A 20,347-nucleotide genomic window follows, 5' to 3' on the forward strand; every position below is an offset into this window, starting at 1 on the left:
TTATTTGTTATAAATGATCAATATATAATTCTTGCCTATTTTTCTATGAAACGTATACCTTCATCAACTTTGCAAAAATTATATTCTTTCTTTTAGAAGTCACTTCACTTGTTACTGAATGCAAACACGATCATATTAATCTTTGCTTTGCTGCATCAGGTTTCTAAAAAGATAAAAAATAATGTATTTTATTTTAATTTTATTGAAATATCATTGACATACAATAATATATTAATTCCAGGTATACAATGTAATGATTCAACATGTATATACATTATGAAATGATCCCCACAATAAGTCTAGTTAACATCTGTCACCAAAGTTATTGCAGTATTATTGACTCTTTTCCTATGCTGTACTTTACAAACCCATGACTTACTTAGTTTATAATTGGAAGTTTGTACCTCTTAATCCCTTTCATCTATTTCACCCATCCTCCCACCCCTCTGGCAACCACCCATTTGTTCTCTGTATTTATGAGACTGTTTCTGTTTTGTTTTTTTGGATTCACATGTAAGTGAACTTATATGGTATTTATCTTTCTTTGTCTAACTTACTTCTCTTAGCAGAATACCCTGCAGGTCCATCCATGTTGTCGCAAATTGCAAGATTTCTTTCTTTTTTTTTTTTTTTTTTCAACGTTTATTTATTTTTGGGACAGAGAGAGACAGAGCATGAACGGGGGAGGGGCAGAGAGAGAGGGAGACACAGAATCGGAAACAGGCTCCAGGCTCTGAGCCATCAGCCCAGAGCCCGACGCGGGGCTCGAACTCACGGACCGCGAGATCGTGACCTGGTTGAAGTAGGACGCTCAACCGACTGCGCCACCCAGGCGCCTCTACATATATCTTTTCAAATTACAGTTTTTGTTTTCTTCAGATTCAGAAGTGGAATTGCTGGGTGGTATGGTATTTCTAACTTTTTGAGGAACCATTGTACTGTTTTATTTTTTCTTTAATTTATCAATTTATTTTGAGAAAAAGAGCAGAGGGAAGGGCAGAGAAAGAAGGAGAGAATCACAAGCAGGATCCCCACTGTCAGTGCCAAGCCTGACAAGAGGGGGACACTTAACCAACTGATCCACCCAGGTGCCCCATTCCTCCCCACTGTCTTCTGTAGTGGCTGCACCAGTTTACATTCTCACCAATTGGGCCCAAAAGTTTCCTTTTTTTCCACATCCTCGTCAACACTTGTTATTTCTTGCCTTATTGGTACTAGCCAATCTGACAACTGTGAAGTGATATCTCATTGAGGTTTTGATTTGCATTTCCCTGATGATGAGTGATATCAAGGATCTTTTCATGTGCCTGCTTGCCATCCGTATATCTTCTTTGGAAAAGTATCTGTTCAGGTCCTCTGATTTGGAGCATTTGTTTTGTTTGGGATTGGTTGTATGAGCTCTTTATATATTTTTGATATTAACCCCCTATCATTTGTAAATATCTTCTGTCACTCAGTAGGTTTCCCTTTAGGTTCATTGTTTCCTTTAGTATACAAAAGCTTTAGTTTAATGTAGTCCCAATAATTTATCTTTGCTTTTGTTGCCTTTTTGCCTTTGCCTGAGGTGATAGATCCCCCCTCCACCGCCAAAAAAAAAAAAAAAAAAAAAAAAAAAAAAGGATTGCTAAGGTTGATGTCCAGTAGTTTACTGCTTAGGTTTTCTTTTAGGAGTTATATGGTTTCATATCTTATGTTTAGGTATTCACTCCATTTTGAGTTTATTTTTGTTGTTAGTATAAGAAAGGTCCAGTTTCGCTTTTTTTGTTGTTGTTGTTTTTTGTTTTTTGTTTTTACATGTAGCTGTCTAGTTTTCTCGACACCATTTGTTGAAGAGACTCTCTTTTCTCCATTGTATATTCTTGTCTCTTTTGTCATGGATTAATTGACCATATAAGTGTGGGTTTATTTCTGGCCTCTCTGTTCTGTTCTGTTGATCTATGTGGCTATTTTTGTGCCCGTGTCATTACTGTTTGGATTAATATAGCTTTGTAGAATGGCTTAAAATTTGGGATTGTGATACCTCCAGGTCTGTTCTTCTTTCTCAAGATTGTTTTGCCTCTTCAGGATCTTTTATGGTTCCATATACATGTAAGGATTATTTGTTTTAGTTCTGTGAAAAATGTTCTTGGTATTTTGATAGGGATTGCATTCACTCTGTAGACTACTTTGGGTAATATCATTTTAACAATATTAGTTTTTCCAATCCATGAGCATGGTATATCTTTCCATTTATTTGTGTCATGCTTAATTTCTTTTATCACTGTCGTGTAGTTTTCAGAGTACAGATATTTTACCTCCGTGGTTAAAAGATTTTTTATTCATGTGAAAGAGGCTTCGATTTGTATCATGAAGTCTAATAAGAGACTGAAAGCTATTTGTATGCAGATATGATGGCTTGGGAATTTGTGTATACTTTACAGCATGTAGTAGTGCATACATAGTAGGACTTTAATAATATTTTTATTTGAAAAAAATTGAATGTTCTGAAGCAGTAATGACAGCGAATAAATATTAAGTACATTGTTGAACATATGGGTTCCAGCACTGTTCTAGATACAAATCAGTGTATTTAATCTTATGATGGTGTCACTTATTACCCTTCCTAGAGAGAGGGGCCAACAGAGGCTAAATAACTTGCTCAAGTTCACACTGCTAGTAAGTGTTGAGTCAGGATCTGAACCCTGTCATACTGTCTCCAGAGCTAGTATTTTGTTTTCAACACTGAATGGCTTACTTTTTATTGTTTTAACAGAAAATTACAATGATCCATATTTAACAGAAGAATAGATTCCTTCTGAAGTTAATGTCGAAAGCTCATTCCAGTACACTGTTCTGGCCTTTTCACTGTTAAAAGGTTCTTTTGTGCTTATTTGAAACAGATGCAAACATTTAAAATATCCATTCACATTGTATTTCCCTGCGATTTGCTGGAATAGGTCAGGTTGCCTGTAGGAGACCCATTTCTAAATGACTGTCTGATTTCATTCGCTTTGCTACTCCTTTACAGACCCACAACTTCATGAATCTAGTAAAGCATGGATGATTACAGACTTATTAGCCTCTTTCGCCAATATTCTATCACTTTCTGTTGTAGAAAGCTCTAGGACAGGCAGGAGAAGAAGCTGGGTGGGTTTTTCAAAGCACAGTTTTTTCAACCAAGCCTTTTGGCAAGACAGGGTGACGGGCTAATGGTAGTGCAAAATTTATTCCCACATACTTTTAACTCCAGGAGTTATTAGTTTGGAGTTAAAAGCTTTTGCCTTTCAAATGATTTGCTTTCTCCTATTATTGTTCTTCAGTAAACTTTAAGTTGGTTTTCTATTTTCACAAATTTTGCTTTTTAACTCTTTCTTGCTTGCTCAACTCTTTCTTTCTTTTTATTTTAATTTTTTCAAAGTTTATTTATTTATTTTGAGAGCTAGAGAGCAGGGGAGGGACAGAGAGAGAGAAGAAGAGATGGAGAGAATCCCAGGCAGGCTCTGCACTGTCACTGCGAAGTCCGACTCAGGGCTCAAACTCAGGAGCCCAAATCAAGAGCCGGTTGCTTAACCAACTGAGCCACCCAGGCACCCTGCTTGCTCAACTCTTTCTATTGTTTAAAATGCATATACTTTAAAATTTTGCATGCTAAGTGGCAGGGGCAAAAAAAATGTCACTGTGAGTCGTTAGTGTGGGGCAGTCCCTATCTCTTGTCCCTAAGGATCAATGAATGACACTATCATTTTAGTGTACTTTATTTCTATCTGTGTTAACAAGAATGATTTGGCATTGTCCATCTGTGAGTGTTTTGGTGAGTTAAAGTTTCTGGTTAATAAAAATATGACATTATGGATTTTACATAATCAAAAAATAATGAAAATTTACTTTGTACAGTGAGAACATATATTTTAATGATCTGAAGGTCTCTCAGAAGTATGCTGTGTATCAAAGTTTATCTCATTGTTTATCATTTAAAACCACATTTGGGAAATGTTTGAGAAGCAACTCAAGAAAATACATTTGGATTATACTTGGATTTATTGAAATTATATTTCTGAGTCATTTGAGCTAAGAATGGAGAATATTCTCTCTCACCATGAAGCTCCAGACTACTTTCATCCCAAACCTCTCATCTGTAGAGAGGAGTAGTGAAAATCTCCTCATAATAAAATCCTTCTGATATTTTCACACCTGTATTCCTTAAATGGTACCTACACCATTTTATTCCATAGCATCTTTTGTGTATTCCTTTTATTACTGTACTTGTACATTATCTGGAAATTTCTCATTTCTTTATTTCTCGAGTGTTGAGGCTTACTATGTAAGCTTCTATGTATCCTTCCTTCTGACCCTGTGACTGGGAAGGCAGATCTTCAGGACTCCAGTGTGTTTTGTGGTATGTTGAAGACACAAATTACAATATTTGATTTGGGTGCTTTTGAAAGAGTTTAAGGTGATATTGCTTATTTATGGAGTTTAGTTTTCAGTATAAATGTAAATAGTGTCATGGCACCTTCGGAGTTCTGGCGATGCTCACTTATTTTTGCTTTTATGTTGACGAGTGTTCATCTGAGGATTTTCTGTTAGTATGGTTCATTGCTACAGTATGGGGTCGCATTTCATTTTTTTTTTAGGATGCTTATGACCTTGTTAAATAGCAGTCCAAAAATCATGTGGCTTGTTTTGATTTTAACCAAAGTTACAGCTGCCTAGCTGTAAAGCAGTCAGTTTCTCTTATTATGACTAGTTCTTCAACTTGTACTGTTTTAAATTGCCTGCAATTAGCATATTTCAACCTTATTTTTAGGTTTAAATTGCAGTGTGAGAGTGTACTCTCCTCTTAGCTAATTAGTGCTATCAAGGAACAGTAGGTTACCTCATTAGTACCATGTGCATTTAATTAAAGAAGAGAAAATTGGAGTTAACCTCATAGTTAATATTTTCACAGAGTGCTACAATGCCAACACCTTCAATTGGAGTCACACCCCTGTGTATCTAATTATGCACTGGTGCCAAATAAGGTTAGCAAGGGTACTACAAGGCTGTTGACAAAATAATTTAGATGAAAACGTGTTTGTTGGATTCTGACAGTAAAATATAACTTGAACATTTTTTTTTCTGTAGTCCTCATCTGCCAGCATCAGGTTAACATACTTCTTCATAGGAAATGAAAGGAAAGATATATTTTGGAAGCCATTTTTCCTGTTTGAATTAATGCTGCTCTTATCTTGCAGAAAATGGCACGTAGTCATGTAAAGTATATACAATCCGTTTCTTAAACAGAGACCCTGAACTTCAGAGATGTATTTGAAAAGAATTATTTATAAGATGTAATATTTACATGCATCAAACCACTACAAATACTCCCTGACACCCCTACCACAGCCCTCCTTGCTTTTCTTCTTTTCTGATATAATTTCCCTTGTGGATCTTATGAATGGGGATCATCCTTTCATATCATACATGAAGTCTAAGGATGTGTTGTCACATGGTCTGTTCAAATGCAGTGTAATCCTTTTGCCCTTCAGATAAAATCTTTGAAATGTCTCATGCTACTTAGGTAAAAAATGACATTCCATGTCATTTATCAATAAATAATCACTTTGCTTTTACAGATAGAAATGCAAACTATACATTTGAGTGTATAGAGTAGTTCTCAGTGCAAGTGGTACAATTCAACAGGTTTTCACAAAGATTCTAGAGTTTGGCTCCGTGGTCTCAAATATATATTTAATGGCAACATTTGTGTTAATAGTAATGCATGGCCAAGGCAGTTTAGTTAAAGAGATTCCTGTGATTATCCTCACATTTCATGACAAGACAGGATTCATGTTCATCTGTATTGTTATAATGGAGTACAAGTCAACAGTTAGCTTTTTCAAAAACACATAATCAAAGTTTTAAGGATAAATACCACCCCATACTCTAAAATCACAGTATCATTTAAATTTATAGGAGTATTCATTAACATTGGCCATAATTTTAGCTTAGAAATGGGAAGTGAGGTTGCTAAGTCAAGATCATGGCAGACGAATTACTTTCGGTTACTGGTTAATTCATTATGTTCAAATATCCAACTCTGTATCTGCCAAATTATTTTTATTTTTTAAATCTATACCATTTTTAACCATGACACAAAGATGGAATAGTCTCATCTATGTTCACCTACCAAGATAATAATCCAAAAATATTTTTTAATGATATTGTACATTATTAGTTTGAGCATTAAGATTGGAGGGAAAAAAAGCCAACTCCTGATTCTCTTTGTTTAATCTAGGAATTGCTTCCAGAAACAAAATTATGTGTCTGTGGCCACTCTTCTGGTGATGGGCATCCTCACAACACATTTGCAGTAAGTTACACTGGGCAATTAGAAATTCGGCTACTAAGCACAAAGCCAGAGATCCAATCCCACTAAATAGATTATCTGTGATTTTCTATTAGCCACTCCCTTTCATTGATGCAGATAATCAAGAGATGATTAATGTTAAGATACTGATGTAATTAGTTGGTTTTCTGTTACTTCTCGTATTCTCTCTTCAATTATATTTCATCATGTATACACTTCACTGTTTCTATGAGTTGATGGCATTAAAATTTACCTGAAATATATAAAGGCATATGGTTGATTCACCACTACACCTTTCTTGAACTTTTAGGAATCGTTTGTTGAGATAGTGCTGATATGCAAAAATTAAGTAGAGATTATGGATAGATACAATACATATTTACACATTTTAGGGAAAAGTTGCCATTCCATGTCTGCAAGTTACCATATAAATATGCCAAGACCTTTTTTTTTTTTTTTTTACATATTCTGTCACTAGAGTACAATTTGTTTCCTTAGACTATAATATTCAATAAAAAAATGCTTTCATGACCCAATTCACATACCAGTTAGCCTTGGAAAAGAATAACAATCCTGAAGCAGCCATTCAAGAATTTTTAAATAGAGTGATTTCATGTTTTTAGATAGCATGGATACTACCTATATTCTTAAGGGATCTCTAAATATGTAAGTCATATATTTTCATATGTAGAATTTTTGCTTGTTCCCTTAAGAATTGAGGTACTTACTTAGTTTCCATGGACTAGACTATTCCTAAATTGGCTCACCCAGAATTTGTTTTTTAAGACTGTATACTTAGTATTTCCTATTTATAATTGATAGAACACATTACAATTAAGACTTTTATAAGCACATAGTCAGTGTATTCCTGAATAAAGAAGAAATTTCTAATTTTATACCTTGGCTTTTTTAAAAAAAGAATATTTTTCTTATCAAAAACAGTGTTAATTAATACGGAATGCTATCCTTTGTGGAAAATATTTAAACATAAGACATTTTTCAAATGTTCAATGCAAAACAGAAATAGAAGTGGAAACAACAACAGCATGCTATCTTATGGAAATAGTGAATGCAGAGGATTGGTAATGAATTTTGTACATTATAACAAGTTGTGTAATGATCTGAAATTATCTAGTTTGAGTTCCATTCATTTTAATCCTAAAGAGTTTGCCCCTCCTGAGCTTTCTTGGCAACAATAATGAAAAAAAAATACCAGAAATTAAAAAGTTGTGATAAGTTTTGCTGAAATGTGGAAGACTAATCTTATTTTCTAGGTATTCTCTGTTATTTTGTAGGAAGATAAATTTAAGATAAACTTCAAAAATAATTGTGTACTTTAACTTATTAATAAAGATTCATCCAAAAATATACTTGAAGAAAATAGTGCATTAAAAATGGAAAAGGCAGTATTTCTAATTGGTAGCACTTTTCCCTAAAATAATCCCAATGGAAAAATTGTTGTCATTAGACTGAAGAGTGAGCTGACTGAACTACTAATAGTGTTTGTTCTTTATCCAAAACTACTTCTACCATTTAAAAAAAAAAAAACATTCTCTTCTGATGTAAACATAAATTTATAGCATCAGATCTTCATATTTTCACTGACATATTTTCAGAATGAAAACAGACCACAGAGAAATTAAATGACTCACCAGAGGCCATTTAACTCCTCTATGGAAAGGCACATAGGCTGAAATTATTTGTTTGTTTGTTTGTTTATTTTAATGTTTATTTTTGAAAGAGAAATAGAGTGTGAGCAGGGAGGGGCAGAGAGAGAGGGAGACACACAATCTAAAGCATGCCCCAGGCTCTGAGCTGTCCGCACAGAGCCCAACATGGGGCTCAAACCCATGGACTGACAGATCATGACCTGAGCAAAGTCAGATGCTTAACCTGCTGAGGCACCCAAGCGCCCCAGCAAAGCTGAATTTGTACCCCAAGTCTGTGATCATGAGGGTATCAGTCTTTCCAAGGATATACCAGATTGTTCATGGTTGCCTTGAGTGCTCTGCTGAATGGGAATCTGAGGTTGTTCCATGTGTCTGAGACTGTGGTTACTATCTAAAACCGAAAGAGAACTAGGATGAAGTAGTGAGGTCTGCTGTGGCTGATGGGGAGAAGGAGTATGGAAGTTCATGAACCAGGTATTTGCCATCCTTACAGTGCACCAAACTTAATACTTCAAATTAGTCACTGAGTGACTCTGCAAATGATGCTTCCTGACTTCCCCACACAAAGAAAACACTAAATATTCAGTAGGTGCTTATTGTACATTAGATACAAACTTTCGGCAAGCTAAAACGGCTATGTAATGGAATTTAAAATCAAGATTCAAACTAAGACAAATTATATCTGTTATTCATAGCTGACAATGTCTGTGTGATGGACATAGCTCTGTTTTAGTAAATTTCATAAGTACCAATATGCTGGGGTGAAACTCACTTAAGTTCTGGAGCACCATAACTAGTGGGCTAAGAGGAAGAAAGGTGTAGAAAATATAGATAGGGGTACCGAAAGCCAGCCACATTCCTTTATAATCTATTTAACTGACATTTGTAATAAATTGTGAATCACTGTAATGATTCTAAAATTTTTAAGAGATCATACATCCCTTTGAGTGGACTAATTTAACATCATACATATTACTTGCACCCATAATTGATCAACCTTCATAAATAATAAGCCAAAATTTTGGGGGCAAATGTTCCAAATTGGCAGATTATATTAATTTTTACTCCCCCCTCCCTTAACTTAAAAACTAAAAATCCTGTAAGCTTATTAACAAGCTAGAAGTAAAGTCCCATAAATTTCAGAGGAAAACATCCATTTGCAATTAAAGCCCAAATTACCTTGAAGAAATAAGTGATAATATATATTTGATATTAAACATATGTCAGAAGTTCTCTATCATACCATCCTCTTTCAGGCATATACTCTATCAAGTTACTAACAAAAGATACAATAAAAATATATTTCAGAGAAGTATCTTCTGGTGTTTTGGTATGCAAGTAGCAACCAGACGGTAGCTGTCATCTGAGTATTGTGTTTCTTTATTATCACATTTGTTGAATAGTAGTGGTACGTTTATGTATCCGCTAATAGATTATATTTATTGTGCCTGTACTAATTTATTGCCATACCGGGTAATAATTATGCTCACTTATGTCATCTCTACCTGAGAACTGTAATCTTAAATTCTATCTACCTGTTGTATTTCAAAGAAATGTTTGGTCTGCATAGGTTGTATGTTTACCATTCTAACAATATAAAATCCTTGTTATAACTTTGAATTTATTGGGGAAAGCATTAAGTTTTGGCTTTAAAGGACAAAAGTATGAGAGTAAAAGCACTTCATTGTGAGAGATTACTTTTCAATACTTCCTTTTCACACTCTGTTTTTTACCAGTGGTATATATTTAACTTTAATCTGGAAAAATCTTCACTTATTTTACCTTTCTTTCAAACTTTAATAATAAGATAGATGCCTTTTTTTCCTTCTTGATATAGCAAACAGCTTGATATATCAAACAGCTTTACAAATGGCTGTCAAGATCCTGAATTTGCTTCCCCACCACACAATAGTAACCCAAGTTCACTCCCCAATAACTAGACCTTGTTGACACCTCATCTGTCTGAATGGCCTCATTAACACCTACCTGCAAGTAATCTTATTGTTAGTCTTGCCTACAGGTTTTTGCACCTAAGTGAATACTACTTTACATAGGATTCTCCTGTTAGCTTCATGTGCTAAGGCAATTATGTTGAATGCTTAGAGTCTTTGTCTTTTGGGTCTTATTTTCAAAACATTTAGCATTGGGTCAAATGAGTATTTTGATGAACAAAACTTGTTGGACCTATAAAATTCAAAACTGAAACTTGGTTGGCCTTGACCCAGTTGGTTTATAACCCATTCAAATTAAATTGAATTGACCACATTGAATCTCTCCCCTTACAGATCTTTATTCTGTAGCTATTGCCTCCTGCTTTCATTTTGATGAGAATCGTGGATTGGAGAAAATAAGGGAAAGAAGATAGTGATAGTTTTTAAAAATCTCTTATTTTCTATCCATATTCATCTCTCTTTTTAGGCTTTCCATGAATTCTACCCCACAGCAAATCATGTATCGCATGGGCACTGGAATCAGCTTTCTAAATTGAATATTGGACATATTACTTACCTTTTTTAGCCTCATGCTCTTGATCTATAAAATTAGAATAATAGTAATATCTACCTTATATGGTGGTAATGGGGATTAAGTTTTATAACTGCAAAGTACTTAGCTTGATGACTAACACATAGAAAGTGTGCAACAGATATTTGAGTCAGTAGCTGTAGTAGGTAGCATCCATATACTCTTGGTTGGACTAAAGGGGTGATTCTATTTTATGTAAATTTAGATACATATTTGGTATTAACATTAAATGAGAATCATTAGACATTATACCTTGAATAATGAATAAGACAGATGGAAATGTCCCTTAATGAGAGGAAAGTCTTTATATTTATTAATTTAAGTTAAACACTGACTTAGAAAAATCAGTGTTACCCAAATGTTTTATGATTTGCTAAATGGAAGATAGCTAAGTGGAAGAGAAAGAATCCTTCCTCACCAGATCTAAATGATGTCCTTCTGGCAGCCAAGGAAAATTATTGCTAAAGAATGTTAAGAAATGTGACTGTCCCCTTAATTGTCTGTATCTAGCTAGGGCACATGAGATATGAAGTTGGGAGATATATGTCGCAGTGCCAGAGGACCTCCCATATTTTCTTCCTTCTCTATTATACATTTATTAGCAGAGATTAACCAAGAGTTAAAGATGAATTATTGCTGATTGGTAGTATTGACAATTTTAACATGCTGGAGACAGTTAACCGGGGATAATGTTGTGGTAACTTTTTTAGAGAATCCTTCCTACAAAACCTGTATCACAAGATTTAACTCTTCACTATTAGTGTAAAGTTGTGGTAGAATCTCAGTGACTCCCCTAATATCTTTCCATTGTTCATAAAGTTGAATTTATTATGAAGCAGTACAAATTAGATTTGTTAATTAATTTTTTATTTACTATTACAATAGTGGTGGTACTGTACTAGGTTCTTTGTTATAAGCCTTAAGCTAATCAAATATTTGAAACACTTCTATAACTGATTTTGTTAATGCCATAAAGTTGTAATATAGTGACCGTGTTTAAGGCTATGGTTAAAACCTTTCAGATTCTTCATCAGAAATAGAATAAAGATTTCTGTATTTAAAACCTTGGCTGACATTTGTATGCCACTTCTTGATTAATCTTTTTCTTTCCAAGTGTAAGTCAAAATATTAATAATTATCTTTACACACCTCACTCAGCTGGGATGTAGCTCCCTGAGCTCAGTTCATTCTAGACACCTCTCCTGAGTGATTGCCTCTCACCTTCTATTTTATTGCAATATTTGAGATTGCAATGAATTCTCTTGATGTTGGTTCCAATAAGGACCAGTAGCAGAGCTTTGTCAATGGAGACTCCTCTTTGAAATTTATAATGAATAATTTACTCCCCTCGATGATTCACCAAAGCATTAGTAAGGCAGAAATCAGGGGCTGATGAAAGAATTATTTATTTAGTTATCAGGTTTTGTTGTTGTTAATATATTTTTCATCAAATAAATCGATACACACACTAGAATATGTATGTGGCAATAATGTGAATTTACGGTGCCCATTGAGATAGACTGTATTTTTCTTTTCGCATTTTAGTTATTTGTAATGAGCTATTAGCGTAGTCTCTACAGATATGAAATATAATCTGCACTAACTTCTAACAGTTCGCTCTATAGTTTTTGCGTATTTCTAAAGACTTATAAAATGTATATTCCATATTTGTTACTTGTATTTCTGTTCCTTGTATGTTTCCAATTCATCCTATTTTAGTATAATAATAAGCAAAAAGCACAAAAAACCAACTCATCCTTGTGTGTAAATCTTTATGGCTCACACACACACACACATGCACACAAAATCACACATTCATATATGTATCTAAATGATCCATTATGTAAAAGAATGTGTATGTGTTTTTGAGTTCTATATGCAACTCACTTCTCTTCTTTTTCAAGTTAGATCTTTTACATTTGTAATTTTTATTAGTCAAATGAGGTAGTTATGCATAGGATTAACAAGTTATAGAAATCGAATTTTTATCACTGACACCATTCATGCTGCATTATATTTACTTCAAAAATATTTCTAAATAGCTGGAGTTTTCACATAATTTCAATATGTAGGATGTCATGTTAAGCAGCATATAATTCCCATTGACATTAAGACTTAAACCTAAAACTGCACTCTGTACTTTAAATCTTTATGCAGGGGAGTTCAGGAAGCTTACATTATCAAAGTTCTGTCATGCTATCGTCATGTAATGATTCATACATCTTAGATGAAATTGCACATCTTTACTTCCAATTAATCATATTCTTTATCCTAATGACAATTTTGGTGCACGTAAATTCACCTTAGGGTAAGATAAAGAATAAAGTCTTAAACATCAAGTTAAAGATTTCAAGATGCAACTTTTGTCATATTTAACATTAAGAAACAACATGAAATGCTTAGGCTCTTGCAACCATGTCCCTAAGCTCTTTTTCCTCAAGTTGTGATTATCACTCCAGCAGATATTCCTCCTGTTCTCTCTAACGACAGATAGTATGAAATATTTTGTGATACTGGCAGAAACAATTTACCTTTCAAATCCAGAGTGCTAATTATAACATCTCTCTCCAGGTTACATAGGTTGTATATTCAATATTTTAAGAGTAACAATATAATACCTTAATTTTAATTTAGAATTTAGTGTGTAAAATATTTAGTCTGGCTGAAACAGACAATATAGACTAGGAATAAGAGAACTTAAGGGTTCAGTGAAGGGAGGGCAGCGGATAAATTTATCCGATATTAAGTATAATCCATGACTTCACATCTGACTGTGTAATTTTAGGGGGAAAGAGTGTTGACAAAATTATGTCATCAAATTTTGATACACAAGCTGAAATATTCCTAAAGCATCATATATGCATACCTAGTGAATGTTTTTATGATGCATGGATAATTAATACAAAGCTGAATTAAAAAAATAAAATCATATGAATAATAAGTACACTGTTGTTGTGTCTCTGTTCCTCCCTAAATCCTTGTCCCCTGTAAGTTACATATTTCATATACTCTCTTAAAGCTGAAAAACATACCTTTTTTTGCATGCCTGCCTTTGTCTCTTTATCTATGATCTGGGTAGTTATTTTGCTGTATTAGAAGCGTTATGCCCTGTTACTGCATTGCCCAAATGAAGAAAGGGGATGGATACCCAACATGTACTTCCATCCTATATGGACTGAGAGGATATTATGGCTTCTACCTAAAAAGACCCTTGTGTTTCCTCTCATTCAAATCCTTTATTTTACATTTCAGAAAACAATGATAAAGAATCTTAGTGACTCCCCTAATAATATATATATACATATATTAATATATATATAAAATATCTCAGTGACTCCCAGAATAATAATATATTATATTATTAATAATATAATTGTATTAATTATTGTATTAATATATTATAATTGTATTATTAATAATTATTATATATAATATAATATCGTGTGTTATATATAATAATTATATTATACATATAATTAAAATATATATATATATATATATATATATATATATTATAACCGAAGCAGGCTCCAGGTTCTGAGCTTTTAGCACAGAGCCCCATGTGGAGCTTGAACTCATGAACTGTGAGACTGTGACCTGAGCTGAAGTCAGATGCTTAACTGACTGAGCCACCCAGGCGCCCCTGTTGAGGACACTTTTAAGGTCTCAGTCATATCTCTGAGATAGTTTTATTTATAGGTTGAGATGTTAGAAAAGAAAAGGATTTCCAATGATTCCCCCCAGAAACATTGTAAAGTGAATCGTGAAATCTAAGACAATTGACTTATTGCTTACATTTTTTAATTAGGATTTCAGCTAGAAAAAAGACATGAAACACTTACCTTGGTATACAGGGCATTCCAAAGTTAGTTCCTAATGTTTAAAGGAATAAACTTAATGGTTACTAAATCTTAACTCTTTATGGTCATTTTCTGTTGCTTTAGACGACACATCCAACCAAGATCAGTTGCTCTGTAGAGATGACCAAAGAGGTTTCCCCCAGCTTTTAAGGTTGTCTGTTTACTCTCCGTCAGATAAATATTGTGTCTTAACAGTTGAGAATAAGTGATTAGTAGGTCTCTTAACCCATCCTTATCTTAAAATAGAAAGAAAAGAAGACAATACTTCAGGTATGAGACTGAAATACCAAACATTTAAATAGGTAAGTTCAGAATGGATGCTTGAATTAATCAGACTAATATGCTAAGTCTGTAACACACAACTTTGATCCTGTAAAATATATTCAAAGTACTTGTAAATGGACTACTTAAAGCCATAGATGTGAATACAAAGTTTGAGTTCTGTTTAGAAACTGCGGTTCTAGAAAAGTCAATATTATTCCAAGTCTGGAATAATCAATTCTACCATTGTTAATTCGTACATACTGTTTGTTTGTGTTTTTTTTTTTAACTGATACCATTGTAAGATAAATAATTGTTCCTATTCCTCTTTCTCATAACTCATACACAGTTTTCAGAGCTGCCCAGTGTCTGCTGGATAAAGCTTTGTAAACCTTAGCCTTACAGTCATGTGCTTCCCCAAAACTAGGCTTTTTCTTTCCCAAACTTATCTCCCATTATTTCATAAACAAAAACATTGGGTCCTGACTGATGTACCTATGTGTAAGTCCCAAACATACAATGTGTTTTTTTTTTCTATTCCTTTTTTTGGTGTTATTATCACTTCTATCATCCTCCCTGTTCTTTTCTGCTTATCAGATTCTACTGGCTATACAAGCCCAGTTCAATACTATCCCACATAAATGCTTTTTCACCAATGCAGTCCACATTGATTAATCCCTCTTTTGATCTTGTATGTCTAGACTTATCCAATCCACATTTTGGAATTATTCTTAGCCCTTTGATAGGGTTCCATTCAACACATACTCACTAAACACAAACTATGTATAACTCACAATGATACAAAAATTTTCAGTAGAATAATGAGTAATCACCTATATCTGAGAAGTGTAGACCATGAAAATGGGAAGTATGTAATTTAGGACTCAAAGCTCAAGCAAATTGAAAGACTTAATCACTGTACTGAGGAAATAGGGACAGGTAGATGGAAGAGATTTATCTGAGGTGAAGTTTTGAAGAAAAAAATATCACAACAAATTCATCACAGTAGAAGTGTAGAGAACATTCTAGGCATTGGGAATGGAATAAGCAAAGTTACAGAAGAGAGAAATGATAGGTGGTTTTCAAGGTGGAGCATAGTGTATTTTATCTGCAGAAGTGGATATTATGGGAAAAGTTGGTATACGTAGTCTTTAAGTAAATGGACCAATGCCAAAATTTGAAGTTTCAAATGGCTTTTTGTAAATAACTTTATTCTGTAAGCTTTTGAGCAAGGAAGTGAACGTAACTTAACCAGACTATCCCATTTAAATATATCCTTAGGAACAGTAGGAAGAAGTGATTGAACTAGAAAAATATTGAAATCTGTGTGTCTAGGTTAAAGGACGCTGTCCCTGAACAATAATGTGATCTTAACTAGGAGAAGGACAGAGAAAGAAATTAAGGGGACAGATTTAAGGGAGAATACAAAAGTTATGTTGACAATTAAAGAAACAATAAAAATTTGTGCCTAGATATTTATATTTGGTTGACTGTGAACCTGGTGATACCTAGAATACAGAAAGAATAGTAGGTTTGGTGGTAGGCAGAAGGAAGTTGGAGGCGTTGACGTTGTTTGCGAAGTTTATTCGCACTGCCATCGGGATATCTGTGTTCAGCAGGCAGTTAGTGATGATTTGGAGTTGGTGCATTTTTGGAATTCACACCATATGTAGAAGATTAGAGTCCATTGTTTTGAAGGAGGCTGTGAAGAGAAAGACAACCACAGAGAGGTCACAAGCCAAAGCATTAGGTAAGGGAAAAAAAGAACCAGTGAAGGATGTGAATCAGTAAGACAACAGAGAACCAGGAGCCAAGAGTCAGAGGACAATAGAAGAGATTTTTTTACAAGCTAAGAGATTTAAAACAAAACAAAACAAAACAAAACAAAACAAAACAAAACAAAACATTATCACAGACTGAAGGGTGGTTTTAAAACTAGGATGAGACAAGAAGCAGGTTACAGTTTTGGCAAGAGTGTTTTCAACAGAATACAGTGTGTGGCAGTGAGTTGAGAGATAACTGAAAGAGTGCATGTGGAGGTGACAACTTGTATGTACACACCAGTCCTTTGGGGGAATGCTGATTAAAAGGGAGATGATAGGACGGGGGCTTGAGAGGGAGCAGAACTTGAGGAGAGGTCTTGGGGGAAGGGGGCGGTGGAGATGAAAAGATTAAAAGTGAAAGAAGGAGAAGAATAAATAGTTGAAAAAAGGCCTGAGAGATGATGGGGGGAGGGTGCTGGCCTCAAGAGCATAGATGGATGCAGTCCTTTAAAGGGAATAGAAACCCACTCTCATTGGAATTGGATGGAAATTTGAAGATGAGTAAACTCACAGCTAGGTTATTACCCCTCTTACATTATTTGTTAAATCTGTTTAACCTTGTGACTGTCATTGTGTCCCTTTCTTTCCCCCCACCTCTCATGATATCTAAATTTGAACTCTACATCACCTTTTAGGGATTCCTATTTCTAGGACAAATTGTATAAAAGAAGGGAAGAGTATATTCATGGTTGTTAAAATTTTCTAGTTATGACAGCTTTACTCTGACCATATTTGTTATACATTATGTTATTAGCCAGAAGAATAACTACTCATCAGTTTAAATTTAGCAATGATTTTCTTTTAAGAGGCTAATAGCATAGGCACAGTATGAGTGTTCTTTCCTTTCAGAAATTTAAGATGGATTAATATACATCTGAAGAACATTAATTATTTTATGAAACATTTAGATACATTAAGATTTTGAACTTTTAAGTAATTGGTTAATTTTTAGTAATTAATAAAATAAAGCTTTTCACTTTTTAGAAAAACCTTTTAGTGAAAGCCGAGCATGTAACCAGAATGAAATATATGCAGAAATATTATGATAGTCTTTTTTTCACTGTATTGACAGTATTAAAATTTAAGAACAACCCAATAAATCAACCACTGAAATTGCCCTTAGACATACATTTAACTGCTTAATTCTGCACTTAGTACTACACAATTTGGATACAAAGGTATGACAGGGTAACATATCCTTAAACAAAAAACCTTTTGTTCATAAAATCAGAACTCAAGCATAAGGAAAATTTAGAAAGACACAACGGGACCTTGCTTTGGGAGCCTTTTCCAGCAGCTAATATTTCTGCTTTACCAAGGAGACCTTAAATAGTAGAATTTCAGGAATTGGTGGTAAACGAGTGAAGTATATTCTCCCCAAATGGTTCCATGACTTCTGACCAGGAAGCTCTACATCATTGTTACTGAATCTAATTTATTTTAACATGCTGACTAAAATCCTTCTCCTTTTTTTTTTTTTTTTAATTTTTCACGTCTCTGCTAGGCAAATATATTGAAGTTTTCCAAACTCAATTAAATTGTTTTTCTGTTTTGCCCTTATTGGGACTTTGGTGAAAGTATCAATTATGTCAGGTTTTATGAGGCAAAATCATAATGTGGTCTCTTTGGCATAAGCCCTCTCTCTCTCTCTCTCTCTCTCTCTCTCTCTCTCTCTCTCTTTTAATGTTTATTTTAGAGAAAGAGAGAGTGTGTGAGTTGGGGGGCAGGGGAAGCAGAGAGAGAAAGAGATGGGGACACAGAATATGAAGCAGGCTCCAGGCTCTGTGCTGAAAACTCATAGTCTGACGCTGGACTCAAACCAAGGAACGGTGAGATCATGAGCTGAGCCTAAGTCAGACGCTTAACCGACTGAGCCAGCCAGGTGCCCTAGCCCCTCTTTAGAGCATAACAACCCTTTGCAGGGGTTATTATAGGCATTTGCATATTTCTTTTTTTCTATTGAGGAAACTGAGCTTAACCAAGAAGTAAAATAATCTATCCAGGGTCACATTTTAGCAAATGATTAAGCCAAGATTCATATTTGGTTCTGACTCCAGGATCTCTCCTTTGTGTTATACCACCTGTGGCTTTTTCTGGGGGTTTAATTACTTCACTACCAGCATCATTTATAAGGAAGCTCCCCCACCCCCACCTCCCACATTAGAAGAGTGCCTGAATATTTGAATCATATTAGCTGCCTTGAACACTTTGACTTCACTTTTCTCCACCTCCTATAAATAGGGGCTTTCAGCTCCACCCAAGACAAGAACACAAAAAGGATTTGACAATCACCAGGCATCGTTCCAACTCATGGTCTCAAAAATTTGATTGTTGGTGTTTTTTTTTTTTCTTTCCATTCTGACAACTTTCTGTATTTCTCATATTAGTTTACATTTCCTTATCTTTCTTGATCCAACACTTTACTCTCATTAAATCTTCTATTCTCATTAAATTGCTTCCGTTTGACAGTCGAAACACTTATTTGGCATTGCTGAGTCTGTTATTTTTCTAAGATCTCCCCCTCCTGCCATGTGTCTTGTTACTCCCTATTTTTAACTGACTCTCCATAATAATCAAAATATTCACTCTGCTCTCAATATACCCAAGCCTTTCCCACCTCTATGCTTTTGACCACTCAAGTCTCTCTCTCCCTCCTGTCTACTACCTGGGGTAATGGATTTCATAGAGTCCATACCATGTCCTGAATAAGGCCGTTTCAACTTGCTACCATCAAATCTGTGTGGAATGGAAAGCTTTTCCACCTTTTTCTCTTCTAGATTCTCATTACCTTGGGGAAAATAATTTCATTTGCCCATCCTACATAATGAGAAATGGACAAAAGTACTTCTAGCAGAATATCTGGCATATAATAAATACTTTAAAGTGCAGTCTCCTTTTGTTTTGCTTCTGTCCAATTTTGTGGGTTTTTTTTTTTTTGTCTTTATAGTACTTAATCTAAATATCTCTTCATAGAATCAGTAAGGAAATACACATGAGTGAAACCATAATGGTAAGCAATACTCAGTTGTTGTTTTTTCCTCTCCAATTTTTTCTTGTAATGGTAGTTTTTTCTGACTGATCAGGAAAAATTTCTGAAGTATGTAAATATTGGTGAAAATAGTGAGACATTAAAAACTGCCGAGAGTTTTTGTTAAGTTTACTAGTTTTTAAAATCAGTGTTTCAAATTTAGGCAAGCCATCTGGCCACATTTTCTGAATCTTACCCCAAACAAGAGATTTATTATTTTCAGTGAATTTCTGCCAACTGCTCTGAATGATTCTGAGGATTAGTCAAGATTAGGAAACAATTATTTAAGAGCCTCTCCACACAGTGTGTTCCATGGGCCAGCAGTGGTCACCTGGGAATTGGTTAGAAATGCAGACTCTCAGGCCCCACCCCAGACCTACCGAGTGACAATCTACATTTTAACAAGATCCGTAGCTAATTTATGTGTTCGCTGAAGATTAAGAAGTACTGTTCTAAAGCACAACTATTAGAAAATGAATATCATATATATAAACAAAGTGCTACAAGATAGTGTACTGATGCATTTATAATTTAAAGAAATGTTTGGGATCCTTATAGCTTGCTGTAATGTTTAATATAATAACTACAAATCTGGGGAAAACAATTTTATGCTCTATAATTACTTTTAGCACAGTATTAGCTATTTATTTTGTTGTTTTGTATGTGTGTGGGAAAGACAAAACTGTCTACACAAACCAATTATTTTGAGTAAACCGAGTTTAAAAGTAATATGATTTCACTAATATAAATACTTCCAGAGTTCTGTCTACAAAATGCTACTAACTTGCTGGACTGAATTTTTCACCTGGTAATTTGTGAATATCAGATAGATACAATGGTTAAATTTACAGTAT

At 34.3% G+C, this 20,347-nt stretch overlaps 1 protein-coding gene across 1 annotated transcript in view; it reads left to right on the plus strand.

Annotated features, from left to right (window-relative positions):
* The window catches only part of FOXP2 (forkhead box P2), a 566,087-nt gene that overhangs the window by 435,812 nt on the left and 109,928 nt on the right, over positions 1-20,347 (plus strand). The window contains exon 6 of the mRNA XM_045495376.1: positions 6,257-6,331. Within this exon, the coding sequence (XP_045351332.1) occupies positions 6,257-6,331 (75 nt within the window). The remainder of the gene's footprint in view (positions 1-6,256; positions 6,332-20,347) is intronic.

This window comes from Leopardus geoffroyi, chromosome A2 (assembly GCF_018350155.1).
Source record: "Leopardus geoffroyi isolate Oge1 chromosome A2, O.geoffroyi_Oge1_pat1.0, whole genome shotgun sequence".
Classification (NCBI taxonomy): Eukaryota; Metazoa; Chordata; class Mammalia; order Carnivora; family Felidae; genus Leopardus; species Leopardus geoffroyi.